Source organism: Triticum dicoccoides, chromosome 4A, assembly GCF_002162155.2.
Source record: "Triticum dicoccoides isolate Atlit2015 ecotype Zavitan chromosome 4A, WEW_v2.0, whole genome shotgun sequence".
NCBI classification, from domain to species: Eukaryota; Viridiplantae; Streptophyta; class Magnoliopsida; order Poales; family Poaceae; genus Triticum; species Triticum dicoccoides.
The window spans coordinates 127,429,658-127,446,897 of NC_041386.1; the positions used below are offsets into that span (position 1 = coordinate 127,429,658).

Genomic DNA, 17,240 nt, shown 5'->3' on the forward strand with positions numbered 1-17,240 from the left:
GCAATTGTTTCATACTTTTTAACGCGCTTCAGCATTTTCAACCTTCATGCAATACATGAGCGTGAGCCATGGACATGGCACTATAGGTGGAATAGAATGGTGGTTGTGGAGAAGACAAAAAGGAGAAGATAGTCTCACATCAACTAGGCATATCAACAGGCTATGGAGATGCCCATCAATAGATATCAATGTGAGTGAGTAGGGATTGCCATGCAACGGATGCACTAGAGCTATAAGAATATTAAAGCTCAAACTGAAACTAAGTGGGTGTGCATCCAACTTGCTTGCTCATGAAGACCTAGGGCATTTGAGGAAGCCCATCGTTGGAATATACAAGCCAAGTTCTATAATGAAAATTCCCACTAGTATATGAAAGTGATAACTCAAGAGACTCTCTATATGAAGAACATGGTGCTACTTTGAAACACAAGTGTGGTAAAAGGATAGTAACATTGCCCCTTCTCTCATTTTTTGTAGGCTTCTTTGGCCTCTCTCTCTCTCTCTCTCTCTCTCTCTCTCTCTTTTGGGGCTTCTTTGGCCACTTTTATTTTGATAACCTCACATGGGACAATGTTCTAATAATGATGATCATCACACTTTTATTTACTTACAACTCAATATTACAACCTGATATCTAGAACAAAGATATGACTCTATATGAATGCCTCCGGCGGTGAACCGGGATGTGCAATGATCTAGCATAGCAATGACATCAAAAAAGGGACAAGCCATGAAAACATCATGCTAGCTATCTTACGATCATGCAAAGCGATATGACAATGAATGCTCAAGTCATGTATATGATGATGAGGAAAGTTGCATGGCAATATATCTCGGAATGGCTATGGAAATGCCATGATAGGTAGGTATGGTGGCTGTTTTGAGGAAGGTATATGGTGGGTTTATGGTACCGGCGAAAGTTGCGCGGTACTAGAGAGGCTAGCAATGATGGAATGGTGAGAGTGCGTATAATCCATGGACTCAACATTAGTCATAAAGAACTCACATAATTATTGCAAAAGCTTATTAGCCCTTGAAGCAAAGTACTACTACGCATGCCCCTAGGGGGATAGATTGGTAGGAAAATACCATCGCTCGTCCCCGACCGCCACTCATAAGGAAGACAATCAATAAATACCTCATGCTCCAACTTCGTTACATAACGGTTCACCATACGTGCATGCTACGGGAATCACAAACCTCAACACAAGTATTTCTACAATTAACAACCACCCACTAGCATGACTCTAATATCACCATCTTTATATTGCAAAACTATTGCAAGGAATCAAACATATCATATTCAGTGATCTACAAGTTTTATGTAGGATTTTATGACTAACCATGTGAATGACCAATTCCTGTCATCTCTCTAACTAGATATAAGTGAAGCAAGAGAGTTTAATTCTTTCTACAAAAGATATGCACGTGCTCTGACAAATATAAGTGAAGCAAAAGAGCATTCTACAAATGACGGTTGTCTATGTAAAGGGAAACAGACAATCCAAACTTCAATAGATATAAGTGAAGCACATGAAGCATTCTATAAAGCCATACTCAAAAGATATAAGTGAAGTGCATAGATCATTCTATAAATCAACCAAGGACTATCTCATACCAGCATGGTGCATAAAAGAGAAATGAAAACTAAATGCAAAAGACGCTCCAAGATTGCACATATCGCATGAACGAAACGAATTCGAAAACATACTGATACTTGTTGAAGAAAGAGGGGATGCCTTCCCAGCATCCCCAAGCTTAGATGCTTGAGTCTCCTTAAATATTTACTTGGGGTGCCTCGGGCATCCCCAAGCTTGAGCTCTTGCCTCTCTTCCTTCTTCTCACATCGAAACCTTCTCAATCATCAAACACTTCATCCACACAAAACTTCAACGGAAAACTCGGTAAGATCCGTTAGTATAATAAAGCAAATCACTACTCTAAGTACTGTTGCAAACCAATTCATATTTTGTTTTTGCATTGTGTCTACTGTAATATAACTTTTTCGTGGCTTAATCCACTAATATAAATTGATAGTTTCATCAAAACAAGCAAACTATGCATCAAAAACAGGATCTGTCTAAAACAGAACAGTCTGTGATAATCTGAACATTCACCATACTTATGATACTTGAAAAATTCTACCAAAATTAGGAAAAATAAAAAATTTGTATAGGAAGAGAGTGCAAAAAGAATCAGAACCATTTGACATTCCAGCTAAAAATGTAAAATCGCGCACTACAGCCAAAGTTTCTGTCCTGCACCGTACAAACCATCAAGCAAATGTAAACATCCTAAAGGCAAACCTTGGCACATTATTTTTATAATACAATGGAATTGTACAAGGGGATAATTATTTTTGTTGAAAATTTTCTGTAATCAAGATTCACAAAGTTGCCGTGAGCATGAACAAAGTTCAAGGAGCTCTCCCACTTCAACAATGCTTGTCTTTCTCACTTTCACTTTCCTTTTTGAAAAAGTTTTGGGTTCCCCTCTTTATTTTTGTTGTTTTTAAACTATATGAAAGCACTCAACAGAAATAAATGACTCTCTAAAACTTCCAGGTTGTCTCCCTGGCAGCGCTTTCTTTAAAGCCATTAAGCTAGGCATATAGTGCTCAAGTAACGAATCCACCCGGATCCCAAGGTATATCAAAGCCAATTTTAATTAACAATGATTTAGCATTTAGTAGTGAGCACAAAGTAACATATATCATGTAACAACGAAGTCTAACTCTCTTCCTATGCATCGGCATGTCATAAAAGAACAATTCATGCACACATAGTAAAGGCCAATGCATAGTATAACCAGTTTCTTGCAATTTTATCATATTGGAAACATAGAGAGGTGGAGATATAGTTCCTCTCTCATAATAATTGCAAGTAGGAGCAGCAAGCACATGCATATTATATCTATCAAAATCATCATGTGTACTAGTAAAAGGCAACCCATCAATATAATCCTTAATAAGGGCAAACTTCTCCGATATAGTGTAGTTTGGAGAATTCAAAAAGATAATAGGACTATCATGCGTGGGTGCAATAGCAACAATTTCATATTTAACATAAGGAACTATAGCAAGTTCATCTCCATAAGCATAATTCAGATTGGCATCTTGGCCACAAGCATCATCAAAAAGGGATATTACAAAAGAATCCAAGGGATCATAACAATCATCATAGCAATCATCCTTCGGTAAGCATGAAGGGGAATTAAACAATGTATGAGTTGAAGAGTTACTCTCATTAGAAGGTGGGCACGGGTGATCAATCCGCTATTCCTCCTTTTGTTCTTCGCTCTCCTCATCATCTTTTTCATCCAATGAGCTCAAAGTTTCATGAACTTCTTCTTCCATAGATTCCTGCAAAATATTAGTCTCTTCTTGGACAGCGGAGACTTTCTCAATAAGCGCATTAATATAGAAATTATATTCATAATTATCATAGCAATATTTTAAGATAGCTAAATTTTCAGGCCTATAAACATCATCATCATAAGCTTCATTCTTTTCAAACAAAGATTCAATTTCATAAGCACCCTTAAAAGCAACAAATTCTTCTATTTGTTCCACATCATAGTAATCATATATACCTCTAGCATAAGAAGCCAAGGTTTCATTATCATTAAATTCACATGAAAAGGGAAGGTGTGGAGCCTTCATCCTAGAGCAACAAGTAATATCATAACTCAAGCATACTTGCCGAGCATACCACTTCAATATATAAATTTGATCCCATAATAGTTTCCCTTTTTGTGTCTAAGTGATAATCCCTAAAGTATTCACGTTGATCCAACGTTACTCCCATTACCAGATTGAATGAGGTTTTCTCAGGATTATCAAAGTGGTACATAATATTTTTCACATATTGAGCATCGAGGGTTTTAGGAGGTTCCTCATCTCCATGAGTAGCAAGTACACCTATTTTTTTGGTATTTCGTGTTCCATATCCATAACTAAAGATATAGAACAACTAAGAACAGCAAATAAAAATTACTTAGTGATAAAGCAAACAAGCACACACGAGAATATTCACCACACGCTATTGCTCCCCGGCAATGGCGCCAGAAAAAGGTCTTGATAACCCACAAGTATAGGGGATCACAACAGTTTTCGATAAGTAAGAGTGTCGAACCCAACGAGGAGCTAAAGGCAGAACAAATAATCCCTCAAGTTCTATCGACCACCGATACAACTCTATGCACGCTTGACATTCGCTTTACCTAGAACAAGTATGAAACTAGAAGTACTTTGTAGGTGTTGTTGGATAGGTATGCAAGATAATAAAGAGCAAGTAAATAAAGTAGGGGCTGTTTAGATAAAGACACAACTAAGTTACGTTTAGTAGAGAGTTTGTTGTTACGAGAAAGTTATTTGTCCCTAGGCATTCGATAACTAGACCAGTAATCATTATTACAATTTTATTTGAGGGAGAGGCATAAGCTAACATACTTTCTCTACTTGGATCATATGCACTTATGATTGGAACTCTAGCAAGCATCCGCAACTACTAAAGATTCATTAAGGTAAAACCCAACCATAGCATTAAAGCATCAAGTCCCCTTTATCCCATACGCAAACAACCTACTTACTCGGGTATGTGCTTCTGTCACTCACACCACCCACCATAACCAAATCATGAGCATATTGCAAACCCTACAGCGGGGATCCCTCACGCTTGCGCGACACGGAGAGCGCCATAGGACAACACCAATAATAAAACATGCAACTCAAACCAATCACGATCATCAAATAACCCATAGGACAAAACGGATCTACTCAAACATCATAGGATAGCCATACATCATAGGGAAATAATATATAGCGTTGAGCACCATGTTTAAGTAGAGATTACAGCGGGTAAGAGAGAGGTTACACCGCTGCATAGAGGGGGGAAGAGTTGGTGGTGAAGGCGGATAAGTTGTTGGTGAAGATGACGGTGATGATGATGGCCCCCGGTGGCACTCCGGCGCCACCGGAAGCAAGGGGGAGAGGGGCCCCCTTCTTCTTCTTCTTCCTTGACCTCCTCCCTAGATGGGAGAAGGGTTTCCCCTCTGGTCCTTGGCCTCCATGGCGTGGGAGGGGCGAGAGCCCCTTCGAGATTGGATCTGTCTCTCTGTCTCTCTCTGTTTCTGCGTTCTCCCCTGGCTCTGCTTCACCGTTTCGTGTATATATGGAGATCCGTAACTCTGATTGGCCTGAAACCTTCGCCGTGATTTTTTTTTCCCGAAAATTAGCTTTCTTGCGGCAAAAGAAGAGCGTCAACCGCCTTAGGGGTGGCTCACGAGGGTAGGGGTGCGCCCAGGAGGGCAGGCGCGCCCCCTGCCTCGTGACCACCTCAGGCACCGTCTCGCGTGGATTTTTCTTCCGGAATTTTCCAAATATTCCAAAAAGTATCTCCATCTGTTTTTATCCCGTTTGGACTCTGTTTGATATGGATATTCTGTGAAACCAAAAACATGCAACAGACAGGAACTGGCACTGGGCACTGGATCAATATGTTAGTCCCAAAAATAGTATAAAAAGTTGCCAAAAGTATATGAAAGTTGTAGAATATTGGCATGGAATAATAAAAAATTATAGATATGACGGAGACGTATCAATCCTCGCTGCTCTTGGCTACTTGCCGGAGTATCCAACATGCTCTAAGGCTATGTGTTGGTATGTTATTCGGTGTTGTGTGTATTTTGCATGGCCCATTGAGCCATCCTTCTAGAATGGTTGCACGCCCCATACTGGACTTGTATTTCTTTACCGTTGAGCCGGGCGTGTTGCAAGGGTGTGCCCTTTTCACCTGAATGAGGGGTTGAGTGGGGACCGATGATTCCCAACGAGCTGCTTGAGTTTTCCAGGCGCTTTCTAGTGCACTGTACTTCTGTACGATAGTTGCCAAGTCAGCAAAGGGTAGGATGCGACGGCGGTTGATGGTGTTGAGGATTCCTTCGTCCCTGCAGTTGTTGCGAAACACTGAGATCGCTTCCTCGTCGCGGCAATCTTTAATCTTGTTTTTAACAAGAAGGAATCTGGCCCAGAAGTGGTGGACCGTTTCCTGAGACTGTTGTTTTATGCTCGTGAGAGCACTTTTATTCTGGTGGGTGGGTGGATTTAAATCTGGACCCTGCCCTAGTTTTGGATTCGAAGTTTGAAGGTCTTCCGAACTTAACATATCGGGCTCCGGGATGTCCGCTGATTTCTTAGGCCCGTCATCCGATTCTATGTTCGGAGGGCGGGATGCTTCACCTCACGGGTAGGTGTCCGACTCTTCGAGACCAGAGATCAGGACATAGTCCGTCCTCAATATGGAGGAAGAGTTATCGACCCGCTCCTCGACTACTGCTATCTGGTGGGTGATCGGCGGAGATTTGATTTCTCTCTGATCGGGTTTAAGCCCAATCTAATCGTTGTTTGTAGCGACCCCCAGGGCGGCGATGCGAACTAGGAGCTTGTTTAAAGACGAAAGCTCCGCTTGATCCATCTAATTGGAGTATTCGGAGTCGATACGAAGGGGGGTTTCAATGACCCGAGAGGCCATCGTCGGCTTAATGGTTGAACGAGCGGTCATGGTAAAGCCGCCCAGCCGGAGGGTTTGGTCTGGAGCCAGCGTTCCTCCGGTGGTGATATTATCCTTGAGAACAAGGCGAGACATCGATCTTGTTGTCGACAACACAGTGGAAATCTCCATGAAAGCACCAATGTCGGTGTCAAAACCGGCGGATCTCGGGTAGGGGGTCCCGAACTGTGCGTCTAAGGTCAATGGTAACAAAAGACAAGGGACATGATGTTTACCCAGGTTCGAGCCCTCTCTGTGGAGGTAATACCCTATGTCCTGCTTGATTGATATTGATGGATATGAGTGTTACAAGAGTTGATCTACCTCGAGATCATAATGGCTAAACCCTAGAGGTCTAGCGTGTATGGCTATGATGATGAGTGTCCTCTCTCGGACTAAGTCCTCCGGTTTATATAGACACCGGGAGGATCTAGGGTTACATAAGGTTGGTTACAAAGAAAGGAATCTACATATCCGGTCGCCAAGCTTGCCTTCCACGCCAAGGAGAGTCCTACCCGGACACGAGTACAGTCTTCGGTCTTCGTATCTTCACAGCCCATTAGTCCGGCCCATGGCTAACAGGCCGGAGGCCTGAGGACCCCTTAATCCAGGACTCCCTCAACGGGGGCAGCGACATCGACGGCGACGGGGTTGAAGAAGCAGAGGAGAAGAAACTGAAATTTTGGTAAGTGTTGTATATATAGGGATGACCTTTAGTACCGGTTGGAGCCACCAACCGATACTAAAGGTCAAATTTGGCTAGGCCAAGCGGCAGGAACGGCACACCTTTAGTACCGGGTGGTGGCTCCAACCGGTACTAAAGACCCCTCCTTTAGTACTGGTTGGAGCCACGACCCGGTACTAAAGGTCGTGCGCTGCCAGGCGAGGGGCGCAGAAGTTTAGTCCCACCTCGCTAGCCGAGGGGCGCCCGCACCTGCTTATAAGCCCCGCCGCCGCTGCTGTCTCGAGCTCCTCTCTAAAGCAGGCCTTCTGGGCCTACCTCTACTGCGATGCCCTGGTGGGCCTACTGGGCTAGCGGGCCTGCATCCTGGCCCAACTAGAGGTTGGGTTTCTAGTCGCATGCAGGCCACTATGGCCCAGTAGGCGGGATTTTTTATTTAGTTTTTTTCTTTTCTGCTTTATTTATTTTCTTTTAATTATTTTTGAGTTGCTTTTTGCTGTATTTAGAGTTTCTTTGTGAATATTAGTTTGTTTTATCATTATATTCAATTTGGTAATACTTAGGTTATTTAAAAAATGAAATGCCTTTGTAACAGATGAGTTTTCGTCCGAAACCGTGATACTTCGAAAGAGACTGTCCATTTTGTACACGAAGTGCATCCATTTTTTGCCGTAACCCTCTCTACTTTTTTGCACATGCTATGTGGGTGAAATTATGATACCATGACAACTTTCAACCTTTTTCAGAGTTCATTTGAAGTGTTTTTCAATTTGAGGGTCATTTAGCTGAAAAAATCAGTAAATGCATGAAAGAATTTGTTTGCACATAAAAATTCTTCGCGTTTCAAATGCCAAAACACATAAGTACCCTAACTATTACAAAGATTCCCTTCGGTTTGTTCGAAGCGGGACTTTCTAGATATATAAGTCTGGAACGCACTACAGAAGAAAGTGATGACAATGAAGCCGATCACATCCCAGAGTGGGATCTTTGGGTGTGAAATTGTTTCCTCGCGTGTGTCCCTTTGCGCCATAACCATGGACAATATTCATCATTTAACTGTATGCTCGGGTCAATATTCACTGTGAATGAAGCAATTTCATCAAACTTTTCATAATCCTCTGACATGCCTGTCTTGTCATCTACTCCCACGATGTTTCTTTTCCCTGAAAGAACTATGTGGCGCTTTGGCTCATCGTATGATGCATTCGCTTCCTTATCTTTTCTTTTTCTCGACTTGGTAGACATGTCCTTCACATAGAAAACCTGCGCCACATCATTGGCTAGGACGAATGGTTCGTCTGCATACACAAGATTGTTGAGATCCACTATTGTCATTCCGTACTGCGGGTCTTCCGTTACCCCGCCTCATGTCATATTGACCCATTTGCACCGAAACAAAGGGACCTTCAAACCACATCCGTAGTCAAGTTCACATATGTCCTCTATGTAACCATAATATGTTTCCTTTCCCGTCTTGGTTGCTGCATCAAAGCGGACACCACTGTTTTGGTTGATGCTCTTCTTATCTTGGGCGATCGTATAAAATATATTCCCATTTATCTCGTACCCTTTGAAAGTCATTATATTCGAAGATGGTAACTGGGACAGCAAGTACAGGTCATCTTCAATAGCGGCGTCATGCATGGCACATGTCTGCAACCAACCGGCGAAAGTCCCCGTTTGTTCATGTGTAATCCAGTCGTCAGACTGCTCCAGGTGTTTGGAGCGTAGAAAATTCTTGTGTTCCTCCATATACGGAGCCACCAAGGTGGAATTTTGTAGAACTGTGTAGTGTGCTTGAGTGAGAGAATGACCGTTCATACATATTATTTGTTTCAGTCCTAGCGTGCCATTTCCACCCAGTCTGCCCTTATGATGCGATTCAGGAACACCAATAGGCTTAAGGTCAGGAATAAAGTCAATAAAAAAGTCAATGACCTCCTCATTTTCATGGCCCTTTGAGATGCTTCCTTCTGGCCTAGCACGGTTATGAACATATTTCTTTAAGACTCCCATGAACCTCTCAAAGGGGAACATATTGTGTAGAAATACAGGACCCAAAACGTTAATCTTTTCGCATAGGTGAACTAGGACGTGCGTCATGGTGTTGAAGAAGGATGGTGGGAACACCAACTCAAAACTGACAAGACATTGCACCAAATCATTCTCTAACCTTGGTATGATTTCTGGATCGATTACCTTCTGAGAGATTGCATTGAGGAATGCACATAGCTTCACAATGGCTAATCGAACGTTTTCCGGTAGAAGCCCCCTCAATGCAACCGGAAGCATTTGCGTCATAATCACGTGGCAGTCATGAGACTTTAGGTTCTGTAACTTTTTCTCTGCCATATTTATTATTCTCTTTATATTCGACGAGAAGCCAGACGGTACCTTCATACTAAGCAGGCATTCAAAGAAGATTTCCTTCTCTTCTTTGGTAAGAGCGTAGCTGGCATGACCCTGATGTATGTCATCTTTTCCGTGCATATGTTGCTGGTCCTCCCGTGCCTCCGGTGTATCTTTTGTCTTCCCATACACGCCCAAGAAGCCAAGCAGGGTCACACAAAGATTCTTCGTCATGTGCATCACGTCGATTGCGGAGTGGACCTCTAGTTCTTTCCAATAGGGCAGGTCCCAAAATATAAATTCCTTCTTCCACATGGGTGCGCGTCCATCAACATCATTCGAAACAGGTTGTCCGCCAGGACCCTTTCCAAAGATTACCTTCAAATCTTTGACCATATCATGTACATCAACACCAGTACGGTGGCGAGGCTTCATCCGGTGATCTGCCTCTCCTTTGAAATGCTTGCCTTTCTTTCTTACGGGGTGCTTGCTCGGAAGAAATCGACGATGTCCCAGGTACATATTCTTCCTACAATTATCCAAATATATACTGTTGGTATCATCCAAACAGTGCATGCATGCGCGGTATCCCTTGTTTGTCTGTTCTGAAAGGTTACTGAGAGCAGGCCAATCATTGATGGTCACGAACAGCAACGCCTTTAGGTCAAATTCTTCCTGTCTGTACTCATCCCATGCACGTACACCTGTTCCATTCCACAGTTGTAAGAGTTCTTCAACTAATGGCCTTAGGTACACATCAATGTCGTTGTCGGGTTACTTAGGGCCTTGGATGAGCACTGGCATCATAATGAACTTCTGCTTCATGCACAACCAAGGAGGAAGGTTACACAAACATAGAGTCACAGGCTAGGTGCTATGGTTGCTGCTCTGCTCCCCAAAAGGATTAATGTCATCTACGCTTAGACTAAACCATACATTCCTTGCATCACCTGCAAACTCCTTCATGTACTTTCTCTCTATTTTTCTCCACTGTGACCCGTCAGCGGGTACTCTCAACTTTCCGTCTTTCTTACGGTCTTCTCTATGCCATCTCATCGCCTTGTCATGCTCTTTGTTTAGGAACAAACGTTTCAACCATGGTATTATAGGAGCATACACATCACCTTGGCAGGAATCTTCTTCCTGGGGCGCTCGCCCTCGACATCACCAGGGTCACCGCGGCTGATCTTATAGCGCAATGCACCGCATACCGGGCACGCGTTCAAATCCGCGTACTCACCACTGTAGAGGATGCAGTCATTAGGGCATGCATGTATCTTCTGCACCTCTAATCCTAGAGGGCAGACAACCTTCTTTGCTTCGTACGTACTCTCGGGTAATTCGTTGTCCTTTGGAAGCATCTTCTTTAACTTTACCAACAACTTTCCAAATGCCTTGTCGGATACACCATTCTCTGCCTTCCATTGCAGTAATTCCAGTGTGGTGCCCAGCTTTTTATTGTCAGTTTCGCAATTCAGGTACAATAATTTCTTGTGATCCTCTAACATGCGCTGCAACTTCTTCTTCTCCTTTGCACTTGCGCAGTTTCTCTCTGCATCGGCAATGGCCCAACCTAGATCATCAGTTGGCTCATCTGATGCCTCTTGTTCAGCTTCTTCCCGCATTGCTGGCTTAGCTTCTTCCCCCATTTTTGTATCATCGTATTCAGGGAACCCATGGCCAGAATAGCTATCGTCGTCCTCTTATTCTTCATTTTCTTCCATCATAACTCCTCTTTCTCCGTGCTTGGTCCAAACAATATAATGGGGCATGAAACCAGACTCAAATAGGTGGACGTGAATGGTTCTTGAGTTAGAGTAATTATGATCATTCTTACAGCCAGCACATGGACAAGGCATAAAACCATCTGCCCGCTTGTTTGCCTGAGCCACAATCAGAAAAGTATGCACACCCTCAACGAACTAGGGAGAGCATCAGTCATCGTACATCCATTGCCGGCTCATCTTCATCACACAACACCGAATAGACCAAATTAATACAAGTGCATACATAAAGTTCATACAATACTTATTCTCATAAAGCAAACATATAAATAACTCTCTAGCTAAAGAATTTAAATGCAACAACAAATGAGATCAAGACCGCAACTAAGGTAACAACTGATCCAATCTAACAGCATAATGAAACCAAGCCTCACTATCAATGGCATATTTTCTAATCTTTCCAATCTTCAACCACATTTTCTCCATCTTGATCTTGTGATCATCGACAACATCGGCAACATGCAACTCCAATTCCATCTTCTCCCCCTCAATTCTTTTCAAATCCTTTCAAATACTCGTTTTCTCTTTCAATTAAGTTTAACCTCTTGGCAATAGGGTCGGTTGGAATTTCCGGTTCACATACCTCCTAGGTAAAAATATATATGTCAACTTGATGGTCATAATTTGTCATAAACATGAAATGCAACAAAATAGTTATAAAAGAAAATATACCACATCCGAATCATAACCCGGATGAGGGCCAGCGGGGACGGATATCAAAACCATGGCACTATGAATAACAAACAACGTACGGGTAAGATAATTATACAAGTATCTATATATCTAAATCACACAAACATGATTTTTTTTATATAAAAAGATAAGAACAAGAGGCTCACCCCACAAGGTGGTGCCGGCGACAAGACGGTGCGGATGATCGACGGTGTTTACGACGAAGATGGGAAGGCACTAAGTAAACCACACCTACATATGTAAACTAAGAGTTATTTTGAGCTCAAATTGCATATAAATCAAATAAACTACCACATATAATTCCTCCCAAATTACTAAAACCCACAAATTAATGACTATATAAAGCATTGCAAAATTTAATCTAGCAATGAGAGATGAAAAGACAAAGTTGCTTACCTTTTATGATCACTTGAATGGATGGGGGCCTTCAAATATTGACAAAATTTGGGGAAAATGTGAGATGAGCTCGAGGTAGAGGGGAAAGGGGGAAAACAGAGAGAGCTCGATCGCGAGAGGACGAAGGGTTGATATAGGACGACCTTTAGCACCGGTTCATGCCACGAACCGGTACTAAAGGTGCCGGAGGGCCCCAGACTGACAACATCCTGCCACCACTCTCTTTAGTACCGGTTCATGGCATGAAATGGTGCTAAAGATTCGCCACGAACCGGTACTAATGAGATCGGCCCAGCTAGACGTTGGAACCGGCACTAATGGTCACATTAGTGTCGGCTCAATTACAAACCGGGACTAATGAGATGAACATTTGACCCTTTTTCTACTAGTGGAGAAACATATACAATCGCTTTATTTCCAAGTTGTTTAGCAAGGTCTGTGTTATCCTTGGGTATTGGTAGAGTTGTAGAGGTCTTCGGCGTTGGTGTGTAGCCGCTTGGTTGCTTTGTGCCTCATCGACATTGGCATGAGGTTGGTCTAGGTCAAGCATGTCTTGTAGTACGCATGGTGGGTGTGTTTTGTGGATGTGGTTGGTAATCCTTGTGATTGGCGTTGTATGGCCGAAAGGCTTGTATCCAGCTTCTTTGCCTCTTCTCCTATCATATATGATATGCATGCTTGCACGTATTCTAGAAAAAAGTTGTTCAGCATGCTTGGTTTGGTTAACTGGCTTTTCCTTGCATCTCGAGTTAATCTGTTGGATCTGCAATGGTTTAATTTTCATTAACTTTTTCTACTTATAGTATGCCAACTCTCAGATAACCCGATCAATATCTGTCTTATATGTGTTGCAGGGAAACAATGGGAGGCAATGAGGTTTACCATCGAGGTTTGCACATGCATGGTCCTTTAGCTAATAACACATTATTGTGCAGTTGCAGGAATCATTCTAATATTTATTTTTTAACAATTTGGTCTTACACATGTAGGTCTGGCTATCAGAGGTTTATACCCATTGTTCGACCCATTTTGCATATGGGGGAATGAGATGTCCATGAATATCAGTCAAGTCAAGAAACTCAAGATTGTTAGGATAAAGAAACTTGCGACGAATAACAACAAGATCTTTGTTTGCACAAATGAAGAAGACATCAGTCAACTATAGGATGGTACTAACTCTTTTACCTTGTCTTTTCCCCTTGTGCCATTTCAAAATTTAGAATAACTATTTATGCATATCTTTGTGTTTAGTCATTTCCAAAGCAGTTCACCGATGATTACCTCTCGAACCACCTGCATGGTCAAGAGGCAATGAATGTATTCATTCAACACCCATGGTACAATATTGAATTCTTCCTCAAGAGACGAAGGTTGGGCGAGCAATTATCCGTAGCCACTAGCCTAAAGTTGCAAGGACATTCAACATCACTGAAGGCTCAATATTCGCCTTCTGCTTCTGCAGTTTCCCAGATGAGATTCACCTGTCTATTTACCGTGTATGATACTACTTTCCAAAGGTTTTCGATGTTGCATGTAAAACTTGGAGCTGTTGTGTATATGGTGTAACAGAGTGCTGAAGCTATCTAATGTAATTCAATTATGAAATCCTAGTTGTCATTACATGGATATGAAATATATGGTGTGTCTTATAAGAAATGTCAATTTGATTACTAAATGGATTATCAATAATAGGCCAATTAGCCTGCTTACTGGGTTTTTATATTACAGAAGGTTTCTCAGACAATGTCGTGGGCTATGAACTCAAACTACTCACATGGTTTCTAGAAAGTAGGCGTGTTGGATCAATGAACAATCACACACCACTTCGGCCAGAGAACTGTTTGCATTAGGCCACCTTACACAAACGTTTCCACATAAAAAATTGTGTGTGATATACATATGAATGAAAACGTTTTACTGGGATGAACATACGAACAAAAATGATTGTGTCTGTATAATTGTCTCCGATGCCTCGCACGATCGCACATGAGCTCATTTTGCCCCGCTTGTGTGACTGGATGACCTATCCCCGATGGTTTCTGGGTCGTGTGGGAAGGACCCTCCCTATCGCCCACACTAGCAAGGTGATAGTTTAAAATGTCATCGCCGAAAGGGGTTAAAAACCGTTTGTATAACACGTCTCTGCACCAGTGTTTCACTATGTTTGTCCAAACATTGTAAAAAAAAGTCTCATATCAGTACATATCATATGCTATTTGGTGTCTACAAATTTCAGGGATTGAAAGTATCGTGTACTATGCTATGAAGTAGTCCACTTCAAACTTGCACGTCCATGTTTCTTACACCAGCATGTTCAAGATAGCAGCTTGGCAAACATAGCAAATAATGCTACTACTAAAAAACATTTCATTACAAATTTCTCTCCCTCTAATTTCTTTTGGTAAACAGTAATCTGGTTAATAGCAGCACAATTTTCAACATCTTTCTTTAATAACACCTCAATTTGCATATCCTTTTTCTTGAGCAAATATTCATTCCAAGCCTTCTTCTAATCCCAAGATACTCAAATATGCGAGTTTAGCAAAGATGATTTGGCGAAGTAGGGTACTACCTGCAGCGCCGGTGAGAGGAAGTAGCCTCGTCAGCATCGTCGCGCCCAGTCAAGATCCACACCTCCACGCCCCGTCTAAATCACGGGGAGGAAGACCTCGAACACGCAGGACACATGATGTCGAGGAGGTGCAGTGATGGCTGGGGGTGGGGCGCCGTTGGATCGCCTCTCTATAGTACCGAGACTTAGGGTTCAAGGAGAGAGGGGAGAAAGGGGGAGTGCAGCGGTTGGACTGAGCTTCAGTGACTTAACCGCACCTGCCTTTGGGTCTATGACTTGTGGGCTACCCATCTGTTGGGACCACCTGTCATACAAACAAAAGATGGGTGTAGTAAGTCACCGTTGTTGCGTCCGTGGCGTCTAAGTGCGTGACTTGCAGGGTCCCACTATTTTTTATTTTATTGGTGCCAAACTTGCCTTTTTGTTGAAACAACTAGGACAAATAAGACTGATAATTGCACATTTGCAATTTTCACACAAATTAGACAACATTCGAGGTCTACCGTCATTTTCATGAATTTTAGAGCTTTTTCCTTATATTCCATTGATTTAATGGATTTCTAGACATTTATTGGAAGTTATTCAATTTGAAGTGCAAGTGTGTTGTTGTTTGGTCAAAAAAGTAAAAATCATTTAAGCAATTACATTAGGAATGTGGGCAGTAGCCACAAAAAATGTTGAAATGCCCAACCCTAACCATGAATAGCCATCCTTGCAAGTTTGATCCCATTTTGGAAAAAAAACAAAACAAAAAAAGTCTAAAAAATTGAAACCACTAGCACAAACAAGATTGATAATCTTATTTTTTACTTCTTAGGTGCCAAAATTGCCTTTTTTGTGAAACCACTAGCACAAACAAGATTGATAATTGCACCTTTGCAGTTTCACACAAAGTAGACAACATTGGACGCCTACTGCCATTTTTTCATGAATTTTAGATCCCTTTTCCCTATATCCCACCGATTTAATGGATTTTTAGACTTTTATTGGAAGTAATTCATATTTGAACTGCAAGTGCGTTGTTGTTTGGCAAAAAACTAGGGAAAAAACATTTTAAGCAATGACATTAGGAATGTGGGACTAGCCGATGATTCCCTTTAGTAATCCGGTAAAAGAGCAGAAATGATTCTCGTCTTTTTCCTTAGGTGTCCCTGAGTTATCGAATACACGAGAGGAAGTGCACTTTTAAGGCAAAGGTTTCTAGCAAGCTTTGCAAGAGAATTTAATTCCAGTTTCGACTGGACCGAATCAAACTGCAAAATTCAACTCTTATAAATAAAAATAGGCATGAGTATGAGAACTTATTCTTATAACCATATATTTGTGAACGGGATCATCATGATAGTCGTTTGTGCTCAGGGAATCAGCACCAAGATGTGCTTGCAACATCTCAGAAATGGGAGATGTGTCTAAATTACCTTGACTAGCACGCGTCTTGCATCAAGAGTCGGTTGTACAATCAAAGGCCCTATCGGACAAGGATTGCGAATGAGATAAGAGACAATTACGAAGAAGTTTTATTTACACACATACAAGACATTAAAATACTTTCATCTATTCCTCTAACAAATACATCGGGTTGCAGGGTCTCAACCCATGACTTTACCGAACCACTCACATATGACAATGAGATTGTAAAAAGAAACCACTGAAAAACACATCATGAAGATTGACTAATTGATAATATATCTTATAATAGTTGCCGGATGCGATACACGATTATAAAGTATGGCTAGTTAGAAATGTACTTTTTTTTTTACATAATGTACTTGTCCGATTCGTTCGTAGTAGAATTCAAATCAAAGGCGAATGGTGAATCTGTGCAGGTTTTCGACCGGTTTCCGGCACGACCTCGTATCCGGTGCAGCGACGCTCACCCCAATTTGCCTCCCCTTAATTTCGAACCCAGTGTAGCTTTCCTATTTCAAACAGCTCGCTCCCTGTCGCCGCAAACCTCAGCCTCCGCGGCCCATCGCATCGTCTCAGGCAGCCCACAGCGACGGCAGCGCCCGCGGCGATGGAGTTTCGGCAGGGTGGCTCGCCGGGAGGCGGCGGGGGCGACGGCAAGCCGCGAGAGAAGTTCTCGGTATACCAGAACACGTCCCTCACCCGCGCGCTCGCCTCCCGCAGCGTCCGCCCCTCCCTCTCCGTCCTCCTCCTCCTTGCGCTTTCCCCCATCGCATCTGCCTCATCCCTCATGGCCCTCTCGTCCC

The 17,240-nt window shown here is 42.4% G+C and overlaps 1 protein-coding gene across 1 annotated transcript in view; it reads left to right on the top strand.

The window, feature by feature from the left end:
* Nucleotides 1-16,918: 16,918 nt before the first annotated feature.
* LOC119285383 (transmembrane protein 209-like) overlaps nucleotides 16,919-17,240 on the top strand; it is a 4,127-nt gene continuing 3,805 nt past the window's right edge. The window contains exon 1 of the mRNA XM_037564648.1: nucleotides 16,919-17,240. Within this exon, the coding sequence (XP_037420545.1) occupies nucleotides 17,045-17,240 (196 nt within the window). The 5' untranslated portion in view covers nucleotides 16,919-17,044.